Consider the following 20,810-nt stretch of genomic DNA (forward strand, 5'->3'; position numbering starts at 1 on the left):
GGTGCACTCCAGAAGAAACAGCTCTTCAAACACTCTCTATTATAAAGCGCCCAGTAGGGCACCAACACAATATCGCATTGCTGGATCGAGTATCGCATGTTCTATCGACGCCCGATCCTCCGAAACCAATTTACCAGATGTGTGACCCCTTTCCGAATAGAATCGGAATTGTGTAAATGTTTTCATCATACCCGAAGCGCAGTGAACGGCGGCTGCCAGTTCGGCATTTATCGCACTTTAGAGGGGAGCTAGCTCTGCTCTCTGACTCTTATCAACCAGCTCTTGCTGAGAACGAGTAGGTAGCCGCCCTATTCCTCTCGTTCGTTTCTCGCTGCCTGACCCCCAAGGAGGCAAAAGTTTTGACCAACGAAGCACCTCTCTCTCCTTATGACAGCCCCGTATCCTAAACAAGCGGGTACTTTAAAACAAAACGAGATCTAGATGGCCGAGCAAATCGAAGCTATTTCTAGGCCCAATATAGAGGTAGGGCTTCCACGGAATCAGTTAATCTCCCTTCACAGCAAAACATTGAATGGTAAAGCGGAGCTGAATGAACCTTCGAGTAGTAGATACCTTTTTCTCATTCATTCAGAAGCAGGCCCTACTATTCTATGGGGGATTCGCAGTGAGAGATCCTGAGCGAAGAGATCTGATAATAGGGGGGTTGCCTGTATCGGCGAGATTCGATGGCAACCCCCGATATCTCCGCTCAAGAGCGGATTACCAGAGATAAAGAAGTGAATGCCCTACTATCTTAGCCGGGGGTTGAGCGTTTATTTCTTCAAGTTGTTTTTCGTTGGTCGAGTGCTTATCGCCTTAGTGCCCGTGGGGGGGGTATCTCCCGAAATTAAGGTCGCTTGCCGGGAGATACGACCATGGGTCTTATTTGTTCTGTGGCTGGATCGACTCCGTTTCTTCGCATGTCGAGATGGAGCTTAGGCTCGATCGTTTGGATTGGTGCTCGAATGCCCTATCGTCTCTATCTGGATTGGTCGAGGGATGGGTCATACAGGGCGCCCACTATAGGAAGGTAGGGGGGCCCAAGTCAGTCCATTAATCTTTTCAGGGGGTTTTTTACGAGGCACCAGACGCGTTCTCGACGGCTATGGGTCCCGTATGCTAGGACATGATCCCGCAATCCTCGTAATCCGGTACACCTAGAGGACTTAAATGATGCTTATAGAGGTGGTTCACTGAAATGATGGATGCTTCAGAATTACGAAGAGAATAACTAGGATAAACAGGGGAGAACTGAACTAACTCCATACTGGTTCGTTCGGGCTCACTAACCGCCCTATAGATAGTAGGGGGCGGACTTCGGAATACTCCATACTGCCATACAATAACTGGACCTGCCATACAATAACTGGACTACTAAACCGGGCATACTGGTTACTCCATACTGCTTCCATACGATCATACAGTAACTAGACCCATAGGCTGGTTGACTGACCTAATTCGATTCTACCATGTCATCGGCCTAACCGGATATATTAGTCAGGCTGGTTTACTCCGATCACTAAGACTTCTCCCACTGTCCCCGAACGGAGAGCAATCGGAATGGATTCGTTCAACTGCCGGATATAGAGGAGGTAGGGCTGGCCCAATTCCAACAAGAAGGGCTTTCTTATCAGGTAGGTGCCCCTATCGCCTATCTATAGTAGGGCTAAGGTTGGGCCCTATGAATGAGAAAGGCCCAATCAATAGGCCTATCTATAGTAGGGGATCCGGCGGGAAGGAAGAAGAATAAGTAAGTGCACCGGAGCTCCCCCATTCCAGCAGCTCTTATTTATCCCATTCCGATCCGAACGCGTACATCAGGTCGAGTACTCGTCCAGCTTTATTGATTGAATCCAGCCGGCCATAGTATCGATCGCCCCATTCGGGGGCGAAGCCGCCCACCTCCACCCCCACCCCCACCCCCACCACCACGGCCCCCCCTACCATTCCCCCCCACCCGGGGGTAGGGGTAGGGCATAATCCCAACGCGGAGCGGCTACCTGAACCTCGAGTCGCGCGTTGGCTAAGCCGCCCACCCCCACCACCACGGCTATATAGGTAGGGGGTAGGGGGTAGGGGCTGGACATTTGCTTGGGTTAGCTCTTAATCAACGGGGTGGGTGGCCTCTACTATTCTGACGGGTACAACTCTGCAATCTCGATTTCCTGCCTTCACCACCCCGTACGCGAATAGTAGGGCCAGAATGAATGAATTCAATTTTGGATGCCCTTACCTAACCTACCTTACCTTCTCTACCTTCCCCACCCAACCTAACCAACTCTACCTAACCTACCCAACCGGTGGGCAGGCGTACCTACGGGCCTCCCACCCTCTTATCGATTCTATACGTAACATGGGATTCGGCTTACCCCTACTAGAACCCCTTTCGGGCCCTTAGTCTCCTCCTCCCGGTGGGGCGGGTTTCGGTTAGTGGTTTGTGGTTGAACAGGTATGATCTAGACGACCACATTCTTGTTCAATGGCGCTCAATTTATTGTTGTGCCGGTTGGAGATCCTGTTCCATTTCTGAGTGACTTTCCGGCCATTCGAGTCGGATGAATAGATAGGTCATCACATCTTGAGGCAATGTGGTGCACTTCCGTCCCACCCAGGGCCATATAGGGCATAAGGGCCAAGTGTTTGAATCCCTCCCGGATCCCATCTATTCAACTGTTTCTCCATTCCTGGGTGATACTACCACCGCTATTCCCATTGATTCCACTTCTTGCCGCCCTTTTAGATATAGTTCGCCTGCAGGCAGGCAGGCAGGCGCTTCACCCTTTACTGTCGAGTGGGATCAGTTCGTGTCAAAAAGTACTAGATCACCGCCCCTATCCATAGTTATTGGGATGGCTTTATCACCCTGCTTCCATAATGGCAAGAGGGGAACCACCGCCACTGCCATTTAGAGTTTTTTCTTCGCCTTTTTTCCCGGGAGAGTGGAAATGCAGGATGAGGTGCACCTAGGAAAGCAGAGAGAGTCGGGGTAATCTTCTTTTTGCTGGTTGTTCAAACGAGAAGAGGCAAGAAGGTTGGGCCCGAACAAGCCTCTTCTATACGTCACATGCATGGGTGGTACCGAAAAAATAGAAGAGAGAAAGGTAGGAACTCCCAACCAACCATGTTACGTATAGAATCGCCATCGAGAAAGGTAGGGCATGCGCCCCGCTACAAGAACAAACAGACTCTCCATATAATTGTAGGGGGCTCCTATAGTTGCTGATTCGATTGCCCCGTCCCGAATGAGATCCTTCTTCCCAGTAGGGCCTTCCGTAAGTTGAGTCAAGCCGATTACTCTATCCCGCGCGGGTGAAAGGGGTAGAGGAGATGGATGAGAAGGTCTCGGTGGGGAAAGCGAGAACTTGCCGGAAGGGGCGATACGAGATTCGATGCCAGCTCTTATCCGCCTTCCGAAAAGAGGGGTTGGGGCGAAGGAGCTATCCCGATCGAGTCCATACACTGCTAATTATGCTTGATCGTAATGGTTGGCAGTATCAGACCCATCCAACAATCCCCTCCCACCCTGTTCACAGGGATTCGATCAGCGACCTTGCTACTTTTTGAGATAGCGAAAGGCATGCATATTTTATTGCTTTGATGTTTCATTCTTGTTGTGGTTTGTTTCTCTACTACACATGCCATGATACCTAGTTGTGGCAACCCTTCCTTCATTTCATTTTCATCTGCCCACCCATCCCAATAACTATGGATAGGGGTGGGCATGTGTAGTCTATAATCGCTTCCTTCATCGTGGTGGGTGTGTTGTTTCCGGTGGGCCCTATCTTTGCTCATCTTCTTCGACCATAATTTTCAATTCTAGATGATAGAACTAGTTCTAGGGTTGGTCCAGTGCCCTACGGGGTACACCCCATTTAGAATAGTAGGGATAGGTAGGTCCCGAGGTGAATAAGTTTCATAGCTAAGATATTATGCTCACCCACAGGCAAAGAGATAGATGTTACTCCGCCCAGCCTCCCAACCCACCTCTGAGTACATGCTCTTTTCCACCTTTCCCAGCCCCTGCTGGCGAGAAAGATATGCAATCATTCATTCCGGGTTGGTTTCGAAGCCGATAGCCCTACTACCTATATCTGCGCTTGCTGGCTGGTGGAATGGCTGGCTCGCTGCCCCCGGATAGACTCAACCGATTAAGAACGACGTAAGTTTTCTCGCTCTCCGCAACTACTATATTGGAGGGGGCTAGCAACAACTATATTGGAGGGGGGCCATAGTTCTCCTCAATTCTGCCAGTAATCAGTTCATGCGAGCCGCCCCAATTATATGGGAGGGGGTGGGAGGAGGCGGCTGGGGGCCCGCCCGGGGGAGGCGGATCGATCTCTTATTCGTCATGTCGCAAGGTGGATTCTATACGTAACATGGGGCCCGGCCCGAAAACTTCTCTGGACAGGCAACTATCAATAATCGGAACCTTTTAATTGGATGGGAAGCAATGAAACTGACGTTGGATGAATTATAGTTCTACAATGGAATGATATGGACGATTCTGTCTCGTATTCGGGAGCTGTTTGATTGCAAGCGAATAGTGATAGGTCGGGAGCGTCATATGTGTGGTGGTTGGCTTCTCGATAGTAGGGCTTCAGCCAGAGGACCCTACCTATTCTAGCAGGCTGATTAATTACAGTGTGCATTCACGCATGAAGCAACTATGATTCCCTCCCACCCGGGGATTCTAGTGGTGGGTGGGAGAACCTACGGGGCGAATAGGCAACCTCTAGCAGGCGTACATTAATGTTGGCTACCCCTACCCCCCCCTACTATTCTAAGGGCGTCGATTGAAGGTTAGCCAATTCTAGTTCCGCAGCAGGAACTATAATGAAGCACCCGCCCCTACAATAATATACCTCCCTGCAGGGGGGCGGCTGGTAGGAATAAGGGGTGGGCCCCTACTATTCTATGGCAGGTGGATGATAGTTGGCATGTTACGTATAGAATCAATCGAACTAGCCGGGTTCTCCTAGCAGGCTAATTGAGGAGCAGAGTGAATCGGGAACAACTAGAGTCTAGTAGAATTATGGAACCGACTCACCATAGATAGGTAGGGCCGATACAGTAGGCATTGAACCGACGGAACCTACGCCCCTACAATTCGAGAGACCTCCACAAGGCTAATCTCTCCTCCCGCCCCCATAGCCCTACAATTCTATGGGGGCCTGCTAGAGGTTGCACTCGATTCTATACGTAACATGCTCACCCCCCCCCTACAATTCTATGGGCATAGTTGAACCGGTCGGAGGGATCACTGGTTTCATTCTCTAATCCGCCTATACACTCGATTGACCCTATATATCTATCTGGCGAGGGGATATAGATTAGATAGGCCCCGCCCCTATATCTCTATCTGGGGTCATTGCCCGTCGGGGGAGTCCCTCCCCCTCCAGATAGCCAGATAGATAGGGTAGGGGCCTATCTAAACTAAAGTAGCCCCCTCTTCATGCCTCATCATAGCATAGCTCGGGTTGGCTCACGAACCGGCGGCTCGCCTTCCGGTGGATCATAACTACCGTATCGGAAATAGGAAAGGGTGGAAAGCCTTCACACACTTGCCTAAATAAACAGATTCGCCTCCCCCCCACCCCGGGTGCTTCGATTCGTTGTAGTACCCCCCCCCATACATAGATAGGGGGCCCTCTCCCTTTGGCGTTTAGTTTCTAAAGAAATCCCCTTTGCTTGAACAGTGGACCGAACCGCGTACCATTCGAACAATGGTATAGGCGGGGGCAGGACCCGCAGTCTTCAGGTGGCGAGTCGACCCCCCTATCTATTCTACTCTACCCCGGCTATAGGTGGGTGCAGCCGTACAGCTACTGGCCATACTATGTACGTGACGTGACCGGTGTAGTTAGAATGCCGCTCTCTACCATAGTCTAGCCCTATAGTGATGCCGCTCTCTACTCCCTATTGGCCATTGTAGCATGATTGGCACTACAGTGATGCGAACCGATTGTATCCCAGTCCCAGATAGATAGATGTCTATCCCATATGACTGTGAAACCTACCCAACCGATTTCTAGATGGGTAGATCTTAGGGAAGGTCGACTCGAATCGATGGCATATATAGAGTGGGGCTATCTCATGTGCAGAATGAAGCGAACCTCCGCATGGGAACTACCCTGGCCCAAGCACCCCTGCATATGCAGAGGTAGATGCCTTTGTAGGGGCCAAGCACCCCACCCTTCCAGAGGCAACTAGAATCCCCACCCTGCAGAGCCATTATAGTTGGGTGGGTGGGAGGATAGAGAAGCCAGGAGTCTGCTGGGCCAACGATTAATTGGTTGGGAAAGGTAGATGCCGTTGGATAAGTCCGTACTATAGTTCCCACCCACCCGGGAATAGAAGGTCCCCGGGGCCCACCCATCCCGGAACTTTACTATTCCCTCCCACCCAATAGATGGGCCCTCCCACCCGGCTGTTATTGTAGGGCTAGCAAGCTGATTAATTACTCCCACCCACCACTAGAAGTAAAGTTGGCATTTAGGCAGAAATCGTATTAGTCTTGGTATTAGGTTCGACACAACTTAACCCCCCACCCATCCCCACACACGCAAGTCTAGTTAAAGAACAGTAGAACCATTCCATGAATCTGGACCTTTCGAATAGGCCACGGGCCTTCCATTGCGTAATATCGATATCGAGTTCCGGAGCCAGTGGGAAGAGATGATGAACCGATGGCCCACAAGTGCTAGCATATATTCATATCCCGGCTGGGGTGGGGCCCAGGAGGATGAGGTGGCTCAAGCCCCAGTCCCGGATCCATGGGAGATAGCAGCGCCCCGTAGCAAAGGGAGAAAAAGTGGTTGACCTCGTTTCTGACGCGATGCGATTCGGACATTGTGATCTTGACGCCCTTCCCCATGCGCTTGGAATCGACTCGTAACTAGTCAATGCGGATAGAGATTCATTTTACCTATCCCAACAACTAATCTACCTCAACTAGAATTCCCTCCCACCCACCACTAGAATTGCCCCCCTCCCCGTTCCATGGTATAGCCCGGGAATAGTATAGTTCCGGCATAGGCATGGACGGGGAAGGCATAAGCATGGGTAGAGGTGGAGGCAGGGTTCATCGGGGGAGGGAAAGGCATAGGCGGAGCCAGTGGCATCAGAGCCAGATGCGCACCAGAGACAACTAGAATTCCCTCCCACCCAAAGAACATCTGAGTTAGTAGCAGAGACAGGGGTAGCATCGCAGAGAGCCCTAGCCCGCCGCATTACTTTGAGGTTGAGAGCCTGGGCCCGGCCCTTAGAATAGTAGGGGCCCTCCCACCCGAACTAGACCCCCCACCCAGTAATAATTGTTGGTTCGGGCAGATATATGAGCAACAGTTCCAGTTCCCTCCGTTCGGTCGAAATCCATGACCAGGTGTTCCAGATCGGTCGCAGCCCCTAACCGGTGATTGACCCAGGAGCATACTACTCAATCCCACCCTCCCAGCATGCATGCATGCAGGGTGGCACCGGGAGCAAAAGCATAGCCTGTTCGAGATGCAGCTCGGGTACTAGTTACGGTTCAATATCTCCTCCCACCCACCCCTGCAGATCGATATCGAGATGCAGAGCCTATTCTTGTTCCACCAATTCCGGATCCGTCAGAAGCAGATATAGATTGGGGTGGGTTGGGGCTTAGTGGTTGGCAGAGGTGGGAGTTGGAACAGCAAACGCGCAATGGCAGGATTGAGATCGGGACTAAGATGCACCAGGGGTAAGGATAGAGCTATCTCCATCAATACCTGCCTAGGTCCTCTCGCCCCATTCATGCTGTGATCCGTACGAGACCAGGAGCGGGGATTGCAGCGTTTGATAAAGCAGCGTACCACCCGCCCGCCGCCCTTATTTGAGAAAAGCGAATAGCCATCCTGTGTACTGCAGCGGAACCCCTACTAGCAGAGTTCATCGGGAACGGGGACAGCGGAAAGGCCGTACGGTCAGCTGCTTCGCAGCATTGAAGATGGTGAAAGCATGGGAGACAGGGATAATGGAGGCCAGAGCAAAGGTAGTTGATTACCCGGCACCACCCAAAGCAGTTAAGATAGCTAGAGTGTAGATGGTGGAGTGAGCGATAGAAGCGAAGGCATCACCATCATCATTTGCAGTATCGGGGTCAAGGCCATCAACGGAGACCTCCCCGCCCCGAAGCGGGAGTGGCGTATATAGAGGCAGGAACATGGATGGAGTCGACGGAAGCAGAGATGGGGGCTATAGAGACAAAAGCATAGGCATCGGTGGCATCTGATCGAGGTTACTCAGTTCGAGATGGAGATATCCAGCGCAAGTGGTAGAGGCAGTTGCCCGAACAGATACCGATGAGCCCCTTATCAATGTTGGATTGATAAATGCTTTTCCATATATTTCAGTCTTGAATCGATTATCGGCTTCAATGATTACCTAAGAATAGTAGGGTAATGGCATCAGCTTGCTAGAATAATCTAATAATAGGGGCGGGGCCGTTGGCTCTCAGGAGGGAGATTAGCCTAAGAGGTAGATGCCGCCCTACTATTCTAAAGGCCGAGTCGATGGGAACAGGGAAATTATGGCATGCTTCGGGTAGCAGCTCTTTCACGAATATCGGGTTCAGTCTCGCCCCGCCACCTTCCGCTTATTGAAACATCCCGCTTTCATATTCAGGCATTCATGCGTGGTGACCTGAAGATCTCCTGAACCCATCTCTCTACCCGTTTCACTTTGAACAACCACCTGACCGCTTAGATGCGATGGATACAGGGATTTCTGCTGAGCGGATTATGACATGGTCGGCCGGCTATTACAGAAAAGTGGCAGAAAAGTGGTGTGGCATTTATGAGGGATTGGGCGGGCACAGCATGAATCGATGCGGTCGGGGTGCTACATGCCAGTCTCAGTAGGTAGGCTCGCTTGTAAGTAGAGGATCTGTGTGGGGCGGAACCAATCGACGCACTAAGCATAGAACTTGCACCTTTTATCGCTCTTTGGTCTTCGGTTTCAGATGCAGAGTTTGGTTCGTCACTTCCGTCATGCCAAGCAGAGTCAATCGGTGCCTGATCTCGTCATGTGGGCGCAATCAATTCTAGTTGCCAACTAGAGGCTCCTGGGTCCGGGGAGAAGGAAGACTATAGTTTGAGTTCCTCTGGATCAGTCCATAGTAGCTCCTTGTGTGATTCGTAAGCTATATAGGTCCCATCCAGAGGTCCGGATACTCCGCCTTCCTTCCGTAGGTGGAGATAGTGGCTTCATCCACGAATATGGTATAGGCCCCCGCCTTTTCACCCACCCACCAACAACTATGCCCCCCCACCCTGCATAGCCTCCAAATGAGTACGGTACGGGCTCCCTCCTGGGATTTGTCGCTCCCGATGAACCCCGTACTATAGTTCCCACCCACCCTGCTTGAATAGAACCTCGCCGAAGAGGTTTTCCGTATCTCCTTCATACGGACATCCAGCAAATAAGTCGTTTTCCGTAGACGAGAGAGTTGGTTAAGATCTGATTTCCTATAAGCTGATCGTTAATAGGCTATCTCTACCAACCCCTGCCGTACCCATCTATAGCTCCCCGATGGCTAAAACAAACAGATAGTTGTCCCTATCTCGACTCCGTGCCGGGATTCGAAGAAACACTCGACCTTTCTTGCCTCTTCTCCCCCACCCTGCATAGGAGCCATATTTCCGGAACTATAGTTTCCCACCCACCCGAACTATAGTAGGCATGTTACATATAGAATTGAGAATCTAGTCTAGTGGGGGGATAGGCGACTATGCCCCCGGGTGGGTGGGGGAGATAGAAGTTGCGTATAGAATCTGGCGAAGATAGAGAAAGATTCTAGAGATAGCGGGTTAATGAATTAATTAATTAGTAATATATGACCTGGTTGAAAATGAAATGGACGTGAAGATGCAGGGGCGTAGTCCAAAAACGAAGGGGTGGGGGGGAATTCTACTCTCACTATCGGGCTGAGGAGGGAAGGTGATAGAGTTGGAGTGAGGATTGGTGGACTATAATTCAGCCGATTCTAGTCCGCTTTCGGCCCCTACTATTCTATGGGCTATTGCTTCCCTGCATGCAGGGTGGGCCCATGCCCCCCACCCAACCCCACATACGGAACTATAGTGGTGTCCTCCAGGTTGGGTGGTTGGGTTGGCCTTCCGGCCATTCCGGAGTGTGGTTGGGTCGATGAGAGAGAGAAGGCGGGGCCAGATATATAGATAGGGGGCGGTTGGCCCGGGGCAGTCGAGAGAGAAAAGGTTGGGTTGGTGCAACCTCTAGCAGGCTACCATTAATTGGGGTGGGTGGGAGGCCCCTTTCCTATTCTGATAGGTTGGCGAGCAATCAAGGAGATAAGTTACCTGATCACCCTACCTTCTTTTCCTGCCTCTAATCCCTCTTCTGATATCTCCATCCCGTTCTGCCCTACTATTCTAAAGGGCGATCGCCTCCCCACTCCGGAATAGCCAGCCAACCAGCCATTCGGGTGGGACCCCCCCGGGTTGGCTCGGAAAGGGTTTTTTTGCAGGCTCTTCATCCGCTTCCTAACTGTCAACAGAAATTCTATACGTCACACTGCAACCAATTTTAGATAGGGCCCCTGCTGGATAGGGAGATAGGGATTGTATAAGGCCACCAAAATAATGGCCCTATCTACAACGGGGGCAGGGGCCTTCTTTTAAGATATGGTGTGGGGCTGGCGACTATAATGTGCCCCGCTCGGCGGCTCCCTTTAGAATAGTAGGGCATGTCATGGATTCATCCTAAACAAATTGCTCTGGGATAGTTCCATAAAGGCGATTGATGCGCAGGGTTCATCGGGGGATGGAATGGGGGAGCGAGGGCCTGGCGATAATGCCGGGCTTTAGAGCTCGCCCTTCTGTACGTAACATGCCAACAATTAATCTACCTCAACTAGAATCTCCCTCCCACCCCTTTCTCGCCCAACTTGCCGGAACTATGATTCCCTCCCACCCCTACTATTCTAAGGGGGCGTTCCCGGGCTATAATTTGATTGGGGGCCGGAAGATAAGGGGATGGGCGAGTCGTTATTTCCCCCCTTTACATACAGTCGAGGGATGCTATCCTACCCTACCCTCCCCAGGGGAATGGGGGATATAAAACTCCTCAAAATGCCCTCTGTAGTATAGCCGGGGAACCCTATGATTCCCTCCCACCCAATTGAACCCCCCGCTTCAGGAGGCCCCGGCCTATTCTAAGGGGCCCCCCTACTATTCTAAGGGCGGCCCCATAGAATAGTAGAGGGCCTCCCGCAACTATATTAACCGGGGTTGGGTGGGACAATTTGAACCCGGCATTAACCTTCTTAATTATGGAAGCAGGGTGATAAGCAACGGCATTACCTTCCCAGCAACTAAGTACCTTAACTAGAATTCCCAACGGCTCTATAGTTCCCACCTCACCCAACCGCTTAGAATAGTAGGGGCCTCCCACAACTATGATTCCCTCCGCACCCCTGCCTGGGTATAGAATTGTTCCGGGGATTAGAGTTCTGGGAAGGTTAGAGTTAGTTGCTAATTATGGAAGCAGGGTGATAAATGCGTCCCGGAGGGCCCCTACCATTCTAAGGCTGCGGGAGGTTTCTTATCTGCTGGGAAGGCGGCTGGCCCCTATTATTCTATTATTCAGGGTGGGCCCCTACTATTCTAAGGGCCCTACTATGGCAAAGGGGCGTGCCCCAGCAGGGGGGAATTCTAGTTTCTAACACGTCGAAATGTGACGTATATAGTCTGGACCTGCCATTATAGCTATCCTACCCTACCCTACCCTATGTAGTTGGGTAGATAGGCGGACTGCATAACTCCCAAACTAAACTAAACTAACTAAACTGGTCCGCTTCCGTAACTGAACTATAGTTGCCCCTTCCGTCCAACTAAACTATAGTCGTGAATGCTTGCTTCAAAACAACCCTTCCGTCCAACTATGGTCGTGTTTCCGGGTTGCTTCCGGCCCTACTCAATTGTCGGGTTGGTCATCTATCTCTATCTCAGCCAATATCTGCCCTACCTCTATAGTCGGAGGGTGTGAGTGTAAGGGGTAGCCCTGCAGGGAGGGTGCCCCCGCTCCTCGTATCTCTGTCTCTATCTGTGTAAGTATCTGTCCGCCCTACCTCTATAGTCGTAGGTAGTATAGTCGTAGGTAGGGTGGGGCAGTCCCTCTGCTCTCTAGAGTAGGCAGGGTGGGGCAGTGGCTCTGCTCTCTAGAGTAGGCAGGGTGGGGCAGTGGCTCTGCTCTCTAGAGTAGGGAGGGTGGGGCAGTGGCTCTCTAGAGTAGGGAGGGTGGGGCAGTCCCTCTACTCGGGGGGGTGGGGTGCCTTATTCTAGCAGGTTGATTAATTAAGGGGGGCCGGGAGGGTTAGATGATATTGGCTATTAATAGGGTTAGATTCTATTGCCGGGTGGGGGGGCAATATAATAGAACCGCCTTGTTCCCAATGGCACGAGATGAATAAACAAGATCGGGCTTTCTATCCCATCCCGATGAAGAGGCAGTCGAATCAGATGCTCCGCCCGAGATAGGAATTGCTCCATTCCGTTCCTCCTAGCCGATAAAATGAGATTAGAAGTATCACCCATCGCCGTATGTGAAGTGGTTGCTCCCGATGAACCCCTCCTGTCTGCGAAGGCTTATGCGCGCTCGACTATTCGAATGAAGTGTTCTCGACCTGTTATCGGCGAACAAGATCCATTCTCCGGTAGTGGCCGAGGGGGGGTATGAAATTGGATCCGATACCGATCGAATCAAGGGGTGGGTGGGAGGAGAGAAGTTCTTCTCTGAGAGATTGATTCTCTGCATGCATGCAGGGGCACCTTTTCTTCCCACCCAACCCCGGCCAACTATATCCACCCACCCATCCCCTGCATGCAGAGATCGATTATCAATTTGCTCGAATCGATCTAACGGTTATGAAATATATAGGGGTCCTCAAGCACACCCGGGTGTCATTTTTCGACTGACTATTGCTCAGAAGGGGCTAAACTAGTACTTTATAGTGCGAGCGAGGCACGGCATTCACCATTCCCGACTAACTCTAGTTCGCCGGTCCGGGTGGGGTTGGAACGGTTGGAAGGCTCCTGCTTAAGGAGCAAGTGGTGATCATAGGAACAAATGGGTATGGACGGGGCTTGGCGGATCCAATGCAACTCAATTACTTAATAGGAAGGCATGGGTTCTGTTCTACCTTGGCCGTGAATGAAGAGGTACCGAACTAAGTGCTATTCTATCCAGCATAGCAATAACACTTTAGTTGGATATTGTGAAAGTAAAGGCCCCCCTTTCATTCATTTCTACTGGACTCTAGTTACTTCAATCAGTGATAAATCCCAGGTAGGGGAGTAGGGCAATTTCTTTCGCCCGGTCGTGAAACTGCTGAATAAACAACAATTCTTCAACAGTAGCTCCTGGATCTTTCTTAAACTGCAAGATCAATTGGGTAAACTACTGGCAATAGAACGAACTATATCCTCCCACCCTATATAGAAAACCCCACCCATCCCGCCCTATATCCGGCAAAGCAGGGGTTCTAGCCATTTATCTATCTGTAGGGGGTTGCCGCCGAACCCCAATTAATTGAGAAAGGGGCGAAACTATAGTTCTGCACGGGCCCCTACTATTCTAAGGGAGTTCGGCACTCATCTGACGACAACTAGAATTCCCGGGGGTTCTAGAAAAACCCCCTACAGAGAAAGGCGGTGAGGGGTGGGAGGGCCTAATTTGAGCTAGAATTCCCCCCCACCCGAAAATTTGAGTGCTCCTCCTAAGTTCCCACCCCTGCCCCGACTATTCTAAGGGCGATACAGATAGATGATGGGCCGGGCCCTTCCGCCCCACGGGCCCTATGGATAGTAGGAATCGCCGGGGGTGAGATCCGGTACTCGACCGGGGCTCAGATAGGAAGGATAGGGCGAGATTGTACCACGTATATAATGGACGAGTGCCTTTGATTGATCGCCTCTCCTCCACTATAGTGGGGGGCCTCTCCTCCACAAAGAGATCTATATGTTCGTTCGAAGAGAGGGGGCTGGTCGGAATCGCCCGTAGGGCCGGGCCCTATAGATAGTAGGGCTCTCCTATATATACGTGATACAACTGATAGTCTACCTCCATTAGATCGATCGGAGCCAGCTACAGATAAAAGCCCCTGAACTCCTTGGCTTATCTCTTTCGGCGAATCGAGTGGTTCGGTATTATCTATGTAATACAATAGTCGGCACTCGAGATAGCTCTGACCGTCGACGCTCCGACCGTCACGCTCTGTAACCACCGGCTAACAATAGTTTGCGTGCGCCGGATGGTGATAATGATAATATGGACTCGGCCCGGCAACCCCCTACTATTTGAAGGGCAATGATACCGGTTGTCAGGTGGTTGAGGAAGTTAGGTTTAGTTGAGCTAGTCCTCCCACTGAACTGAACACCCCCGGTGAAGGATGGCCAACCGGGAAGAAAGGGCGAGAAAGGAAGGTGGTACCCTTGGCTCCCAACTAGAATAGTCATCTCCGAGATGAGAATGTTGGACTCAACTACTATCCTTCTTGGTTAGCTCAACTACTAGATTCTTTCTTTCCTGCTAACAGCTTCACCCCCGGGTAAAAGGAAAGGAGTTCACCCGGTGGTGCGGGATGGGGCAACACGGAAAGGAGTTCAAGGCCTCACTCAACTCCCTAATTACTGAACTGTAGGATTGTCCAGGCGGGAACTTCTTTGTTCGAGGAGGGGGTGTAGGAAGGGCCTTCAGGTGGTGGCCTCCCCCTACTATTCTAAAGGCAATCAGCAGGTATTAACTCGAGAACAGAACTGCGATAAAAGTAAAGCTGGTTAAGATAGAAACCCCCAGGCAATAAACTCCCTCCCCCCAACTAGAATACCCATCTCCGAGATTGGCTCATCCTTCACCGGGCGGGGGTGCTGCGGGTAGGCTTCTTCTTTGAAGGCCATCCTACTTCTCGGGAATCAACTATAGCGATTAGAGGATGCCAGCCTAGCCTAAGATTCCCTGTTGCGGGCCCTACGGGGCAACTATCCCTGTTGCGGAAAAAAGGAGATCGAGATCGAGAAATAGAAGGTGTTCAGTTCAGTGGGCGAGATCGAGATTAACTATTTAGCTCTCCCTCAACTATTTACTAATGCAACTATCCATACGTTAGATCGGCCTTCGACGAATATGCCATAGCTTCCAACGGCATCTAGCTCTTTTAAAAGGAAGGTTCAATCAGAGGTTCAATCAGCAGGTTCAATCAGCGAGCATGCTTTATTTTCCGTTTGACAATAAACCCTGACCCTTTCAATAGTAGGGGGTAGGGGGGGCATGTTACGTATAGAATCTGGCCCTACCCCCTGCTGGCGAAATAGTAGTAGGGGCCCTCTACCAATAGAATAGCCCTACTATAGTGGGGGGGGTGTGGGCATATTACGTATAGAATTGAGAAAAACTCTCTTTAGTTGGAGTGGATGGGAGGCTAATGTTGGTCTCAACCAATTCGACAGACTCTCTAGACCGAAGCTAACCTACAAGGAAGCAACGTCGACCTACTGATTGAATGGCTGTCCATCCATTCAAAATCTAGTTCAATCGGTAGAACCCCTATTCCCATCCAATGGTTCTCCACCCTCCTCCGCCGATTGAAACAAAACTTTTTTAGGTCACCTCCTATCCCTATAATAGAGTTTTAATACGGAGAGGATTTCAACGAAAGACTCGTTCCGTTGACTTTTGGCCAACTCCAAGCTTGTCTCCAAGGAGGCAATTTTGGCCAGGCCAAACTGCATCCGCTCCTTACAGAGCGGATCGCTCTGGCTTATTGACTGCAACCGGGCCTGGTATTCCACTATTCTGCGTTGGGAGTCCGCAATACTTGAGACATTCTGGGACAGTTGGTGCCATACACCATCCCCGGCGAAGTCTATGTGTGCATCGAATAGATCCTCGTGAGAATGATCTACCCCCTCCGCCGGCACTTTCTGCCTCCACCAGTCCCTCCCCGGCCAAACTTCCCCCTCCGCTGCTGGTGTTGGATTAACGGGATGATTCGATTGGGAAGATGAAGCCTGATTCCAACTAGCGGTGAAAAAATCGGCAATAGGATCATCTTCCCAACCGTCGTTCCCCTGGGCCTCCGCGTTAATGAAAGGGGACCCGAAGCCGAGTTCTGTCACCGCCCAAGACATAAATAAGGTTCCCCCCAGTCGTGCCAGGGGGATAAACCATGATGGAACTTTACCGCGCAACTTGCGCTGAACGATTAGACCATGTAAAATTCCGGCGTAGATAAACCTATCGAGCGGAACTAGGATTTGTTTTTCAATAGGAGGTGGTGGATATTGCGGTTGTTTCGGAACTTCTGTGAGCCTAGCACCTCTATTTGATAGTGCCTGAGTCGCAGCATCAAGGTCTGACCCGGATTGAGCAAAGGCGGCCACTTCACGGTATTGCGCCGATTCGGGTTTTGAACTACCGCGTACTTGTTTCATAGCTTTCAACTGAGCGGCGGACCCAACGCGACTGACGGGTAAGCCAACGTTAATAGCCGGTCTAATTCCGCGATGGAAGAGCTCTGTTTCCAGACAAATCTGTCCATCTGTAATGGGGATCACATTGGTAGGGATATAGGCCGACACGTCTCCAGCTTGTGTTTCGATTACGGGTAACGCGGTCAAGCTACCCGCACCTGTCTGGTCCGATCGTTTTGCGGCTCTTTCCGATAGACGGGAGTGCGAATAGAAAAAACGGAGGAGTGATGGGTTTATCCATGTTTGTCTCGGTAAGAGTCTATCCATCACATCCCTCCCCCCTAACTATAACCTGCCCCCCCCCTTTCCCTTATCGTAAAGATAAAGTTATTCCCACTCGTCATCACCCCAGGAGCCCCCCCCAGTACCCTCCGAGTTCTCTCCCTCAGAGGATGAGGAAGCACTCGGGGGATCAAAGGTCAAGAATTCGCCGCGATTTGATCCCTCAGAGGATGAGGAAGGACTCGAGGGATCAAAGGTCAAGAATGCCCTATTTCTCTTATCCCCCCGCCTAAGGATGCTTCGTTGCTCGGGAGTCAAGTTATCCCACCCCGATTCACGCTCGTAATCGGAGGTGTCGGGCGAGGACCCTCTGGGTTGGGCTTCCTCGGTGTCGTCAGCCTCTTCCCCATCGGTTTCTTCCTCGCCTTCAGCCTGATATTCCTCATCGGCGGGCCCCTCCTCGGGTTCAGGGGTGGGCTCTTCTAAAGGCCCTTCCTCGGCTTGATCCACTGCGGGCGGGGGGCTCTCCTCTCTCCTTCGTTTTTGACGAGGAGAAAGTGATAGAGGGGTAGGGAGAAATAGTAGGACAAAATTCAATGGGGTAGGGAGGATAAATAGGAGGACAAAATTCAATGGGGTAGGGAGGATAAATAGGAGGACAAAATTCAATGGGGTAGGGAGGATAAATATCTCATTCTCAAGATTCAACGCTATTCCTTTCACACCGCTGGCAAATTCGACCATTTCCCCAGCTTGAATCTCGTTCAATCCATAGACACGTGCAATCCCATCTCCGACTGAGACCACTCGACCGATCTCATCAACCTTTAGATCGGTCCTATAGTTGGTCATTTTGTTTTCTGATGGAGTAGTGAGTTCCGTGTTCTGTTCTAATAGTTTCAAAAAAATACAAGGCAATAAAATCTAGCAAGGAAGGCCGACACCGGAAGTACTGTAACCGGCTAACTCCCTTCCCGCACAATAGATTGATGCTCAAGCGGATAGACCGTCCACCCAGTGCCGCTACCCACTTCTACCAAGGCTGGGAATGGCGACGGCGAAGGCGGCGACGACCGGGAGGGAATGTTATGCAATCGTGGAAATGCCATGTCGGGTGCCCCCGGAATGAACAAATTCCCAAATCATCAATACAATTAATCAACATTTCGGGAACGGGGAACTAGGAGTTGGTTCTCAAAAGTTAGGGGCGGCGCCACGTTAGTCGAGAAGGAAGGCGAGCTTTGAACTGATGACTTCTTGCAGCTATGGTTCCAAAAGAAGAGTTGATACATATGCGTGAAGACCCCGGAGCTCGAGATTCTATACGTAACATTCATGCCCTACCCCCGGATCAAGATCAGAATCATCGCCCAAGCTGGATCAACTTATTAAAGCTGCTTCTCTAGCTACTTATACTCCCGATGAACTATGCTGCTGGGTCTTCTACTGGGTAAGCTACAGGCACGCCCTCTCTTCTCTATGTTGGCGGGTGGTGCTGAAACAAGTGCTATTATTGGTGCTTCAATGGATGGACCTGGAACTAGGAACTCTGCGTATGCTACTGTCTCTGCTGCTGTTCTAGATGGTAGTGGATAAGCTGGATCCGGCTCTTGATATAGAACAGGATCTGGAACTGGGTCACCTGGGTCTATAGGTTCTGTTATAGGTGCTGGATCTCGTGCTGTTGGTGGAACCGTGCTAAGGGAAGCTACGGGATATGGCTTTGGAACTGCTACTGCTACTGGTGCTACAGCTGCTGTTGGATCAGATACTATATACGATGCTGTTGCTGCTGGTGCTACCCATGCTTCTCTTTCGACGGGTGCATCCCCAGAGGGCTGGATCAACAGCTTGATCAAGCACTGGATCAACGGGCTTTGCCTTTGCGATATAGGCTACCTCAGCTGCTGGTTGTGATGCTGCAAAAGGTGATGGATCTATAGAAAGGACTGGGTATCGATCAGGAACTGAAACTACTGGTTCTGCCTCTATCCCTGTCTCTGCTACTAGATATGCTGGCTATGGGTCTAGATCTCGAAAGTGAGAACCTGGATCACCAGAAGGTGGCTATGGGTATGGATCTCGCTATGGGACTGGTTCCCTTTAGAAGAGTAGGGCTGGATCAACCGGATCAAATGCGAGATATGAAACTAGTGAAACAACCGGATCAACATCTATGTCTATAATTCCCCCCCACCACTACCCTTAGAATAGTAGGGGCCCCCATGCATGCACACCCGGCCCTTTATGAAATCACGGGGTGGTTCATCGGGATTTGAGGGAGCATGTTAGCGCTCGCCCTAGGGGTGGGTGGAGGCTGTGGGACTACAGGTTATGCGCATGAAGACCCCCTCTATAGATATGGGAGCGCACGAGGCCCCACTATTCTATGGACCGCTAACGGCTAGTCGAACTAACATATAAAGCCATTCCCGAAGCAGCTATCTCCATCGAAGCCCTATGGATGATAAGGCTCGAAGGTATCTATAAGTCTCTCTATTATGGAATCTAGTTGTTTATCTATTATATACATAATATGCCTTATCATCCATAGGGCCATGACTGCGAATCTATGAAAATCGGCTCTTCATCAAGTCGCTGGTTGACTTCAAGTCGCGAGAAGGGGATAGAGAGTAGTCATATTATGTATGTAGTATGGCGAGATGGGGATAGGGATAAAGAGTAGTCATATTATGTATGTGATATGGATGAATGTTAGTCATATTAACGTAATATGGATGGATGGATGAATGTTAGTCATATTATGTGCGGGTTACCACCGATCATTCACCCAAGTGGAAAACCGTATTCCCGTATTCAAGACCGTATTCCCGTATTCGATAAAGAAGTGGGTGTATTCAATTCAAGAAGATCCTTGCTCCATTTGGAAGACCATATTCGAGAAAGAAGTGCACCGTATCCGTGCCCTATCTATATCTGGGTGGTCCCTTTAGAATAGTAGGGCGTATTCGAGAAGGCATAGATGTCGGCTCTATCTCTCTTGGGCCTATCGATCAGTCGGCTCTATCTCTCTTGGACCTATTGATCAGTCGGCTCTATCTCTCTTCTTCGCTCCGATCTGGAAGCATAATGGTGTATTCAATATTCTACACCGATTCTTCAATCTGGAAGTGGTGACCGGCCTTTCTCTATCCGTGACGTGACCCCCATTAGAATAGTAGGGGTGGTGACCACTTACGGTTCATTTCAGGCCTAGGTGTTTGATAGTGGAGGATAGTGGTAGCTGGAGATAGTGGTCAATCCCTGAAATCAATCCTTTGGCGGGGGGTGGGGGTAGGGCCCTAGTAGCAGCAGTCAATCCTTGCCCATAGAATAGTAGGGGGCGGCGGTGATTACTGCATTCTGGCATTACTGCCGAACTCCTACCACGGTGGATTACTAGACATGTCTGGCATAACACCAATTGAGAGTTCCCCCCTACTATTCTAAGGCGAAGCAGCATCATTGGCGACCTATTGATCGGTGTTTTTAATGGTAGGGATTCATACGCCAACCTCCCTTTAGAATAGTAGGGCTCTTTGTAAGCACCGCCTCTATAAAAAACAGAGATCGATTCGAGCACAACCTTCTATTCCCACCCTGCTTCCCCGGCCCCAACAATAGAATAGAGGGCCACCCACCCCCAGTCTGCTTTATCACGTATATAATATGAAGCACCCTATATAGATAGAGATGGCGACCGGGCCCCTATCTTATGCTGTATATGGGGCACAATTCTCTCCCCGTATCCATAGTCTAGTCGGCACTCGACTGCCTATATATCTGGAGGGCGACTATCTATCTATAGTTATATGGTTGGGATGGGATATTGGGTGAGGTATATAGAGGGTGCCGACGGGACTAGTCATCGGTCGAGTGAGCGTATAAATGAAGTGTATATAGTCGGTGTCGGTTGAGTCCCTCGATCTATCTATCGATCGAGTGCCTGCCTATCTATCTGGAGGGCGAGGACCCCTATCTAAATCTAAATCTTTCTATGGGGTGGGGGCACTTCCACCTACAGCCCTATTGGAGGACAACTCTATATCCGATCCGAAAGCCTATAAGTCTCTCTTCGGCCGG

General features: G+C 50.7%; 1 protein-coding gene across 1 annotated transcript; it reads right to left on the reverse strand.

Moving 5' to 3' along the window:
- Positions 1-16,776: 16,776 nt before the first annotated feature.
- Positions 16,777-19,224, reverse strand: LOC131871251 (uncharacterized). Its single transcript, XM_059215935.1, has one exon. The coding sequence runs from the start codon at positions 17,577-17,579 to the stop codon at positions 16,833-16,835; it is 747 nt and encodes a 248-aa protein (XP_059071918.1). The 5' UTR covers positions 17,580-19,224; the 3' UTR covers positions 16,777-16,832.
- Between the last annotated feature and the right edge of the window lie 1,586 nt (positions 19,225-20,810).

This window comes from Cryptomeria japonica, unplaced genomic scaffold (genome assembly GCF_030272615.1).
Source record: "Cryptomeria japonica unplaced genomic scaffold, Sugi_1.0 HiC_scaffold_382, whole genome shotgun sequence".
NCBI lineage: Eukaryota > Viridiplantae > Streptophyta > Pinopsida > Cupressales > Cupressaceae > Cryptomeria > Cryptomeria japonica.

What these genes read in the sequence shown, in the direction of transcription:
- LOC131871251 (XM_059215935.1), bottom strand. Translation starts at nt 17,579, where the DNA reads ATGACCAACTATAGGACCGATCTAAAGGTTGATGAGATCGGTCGAGTG.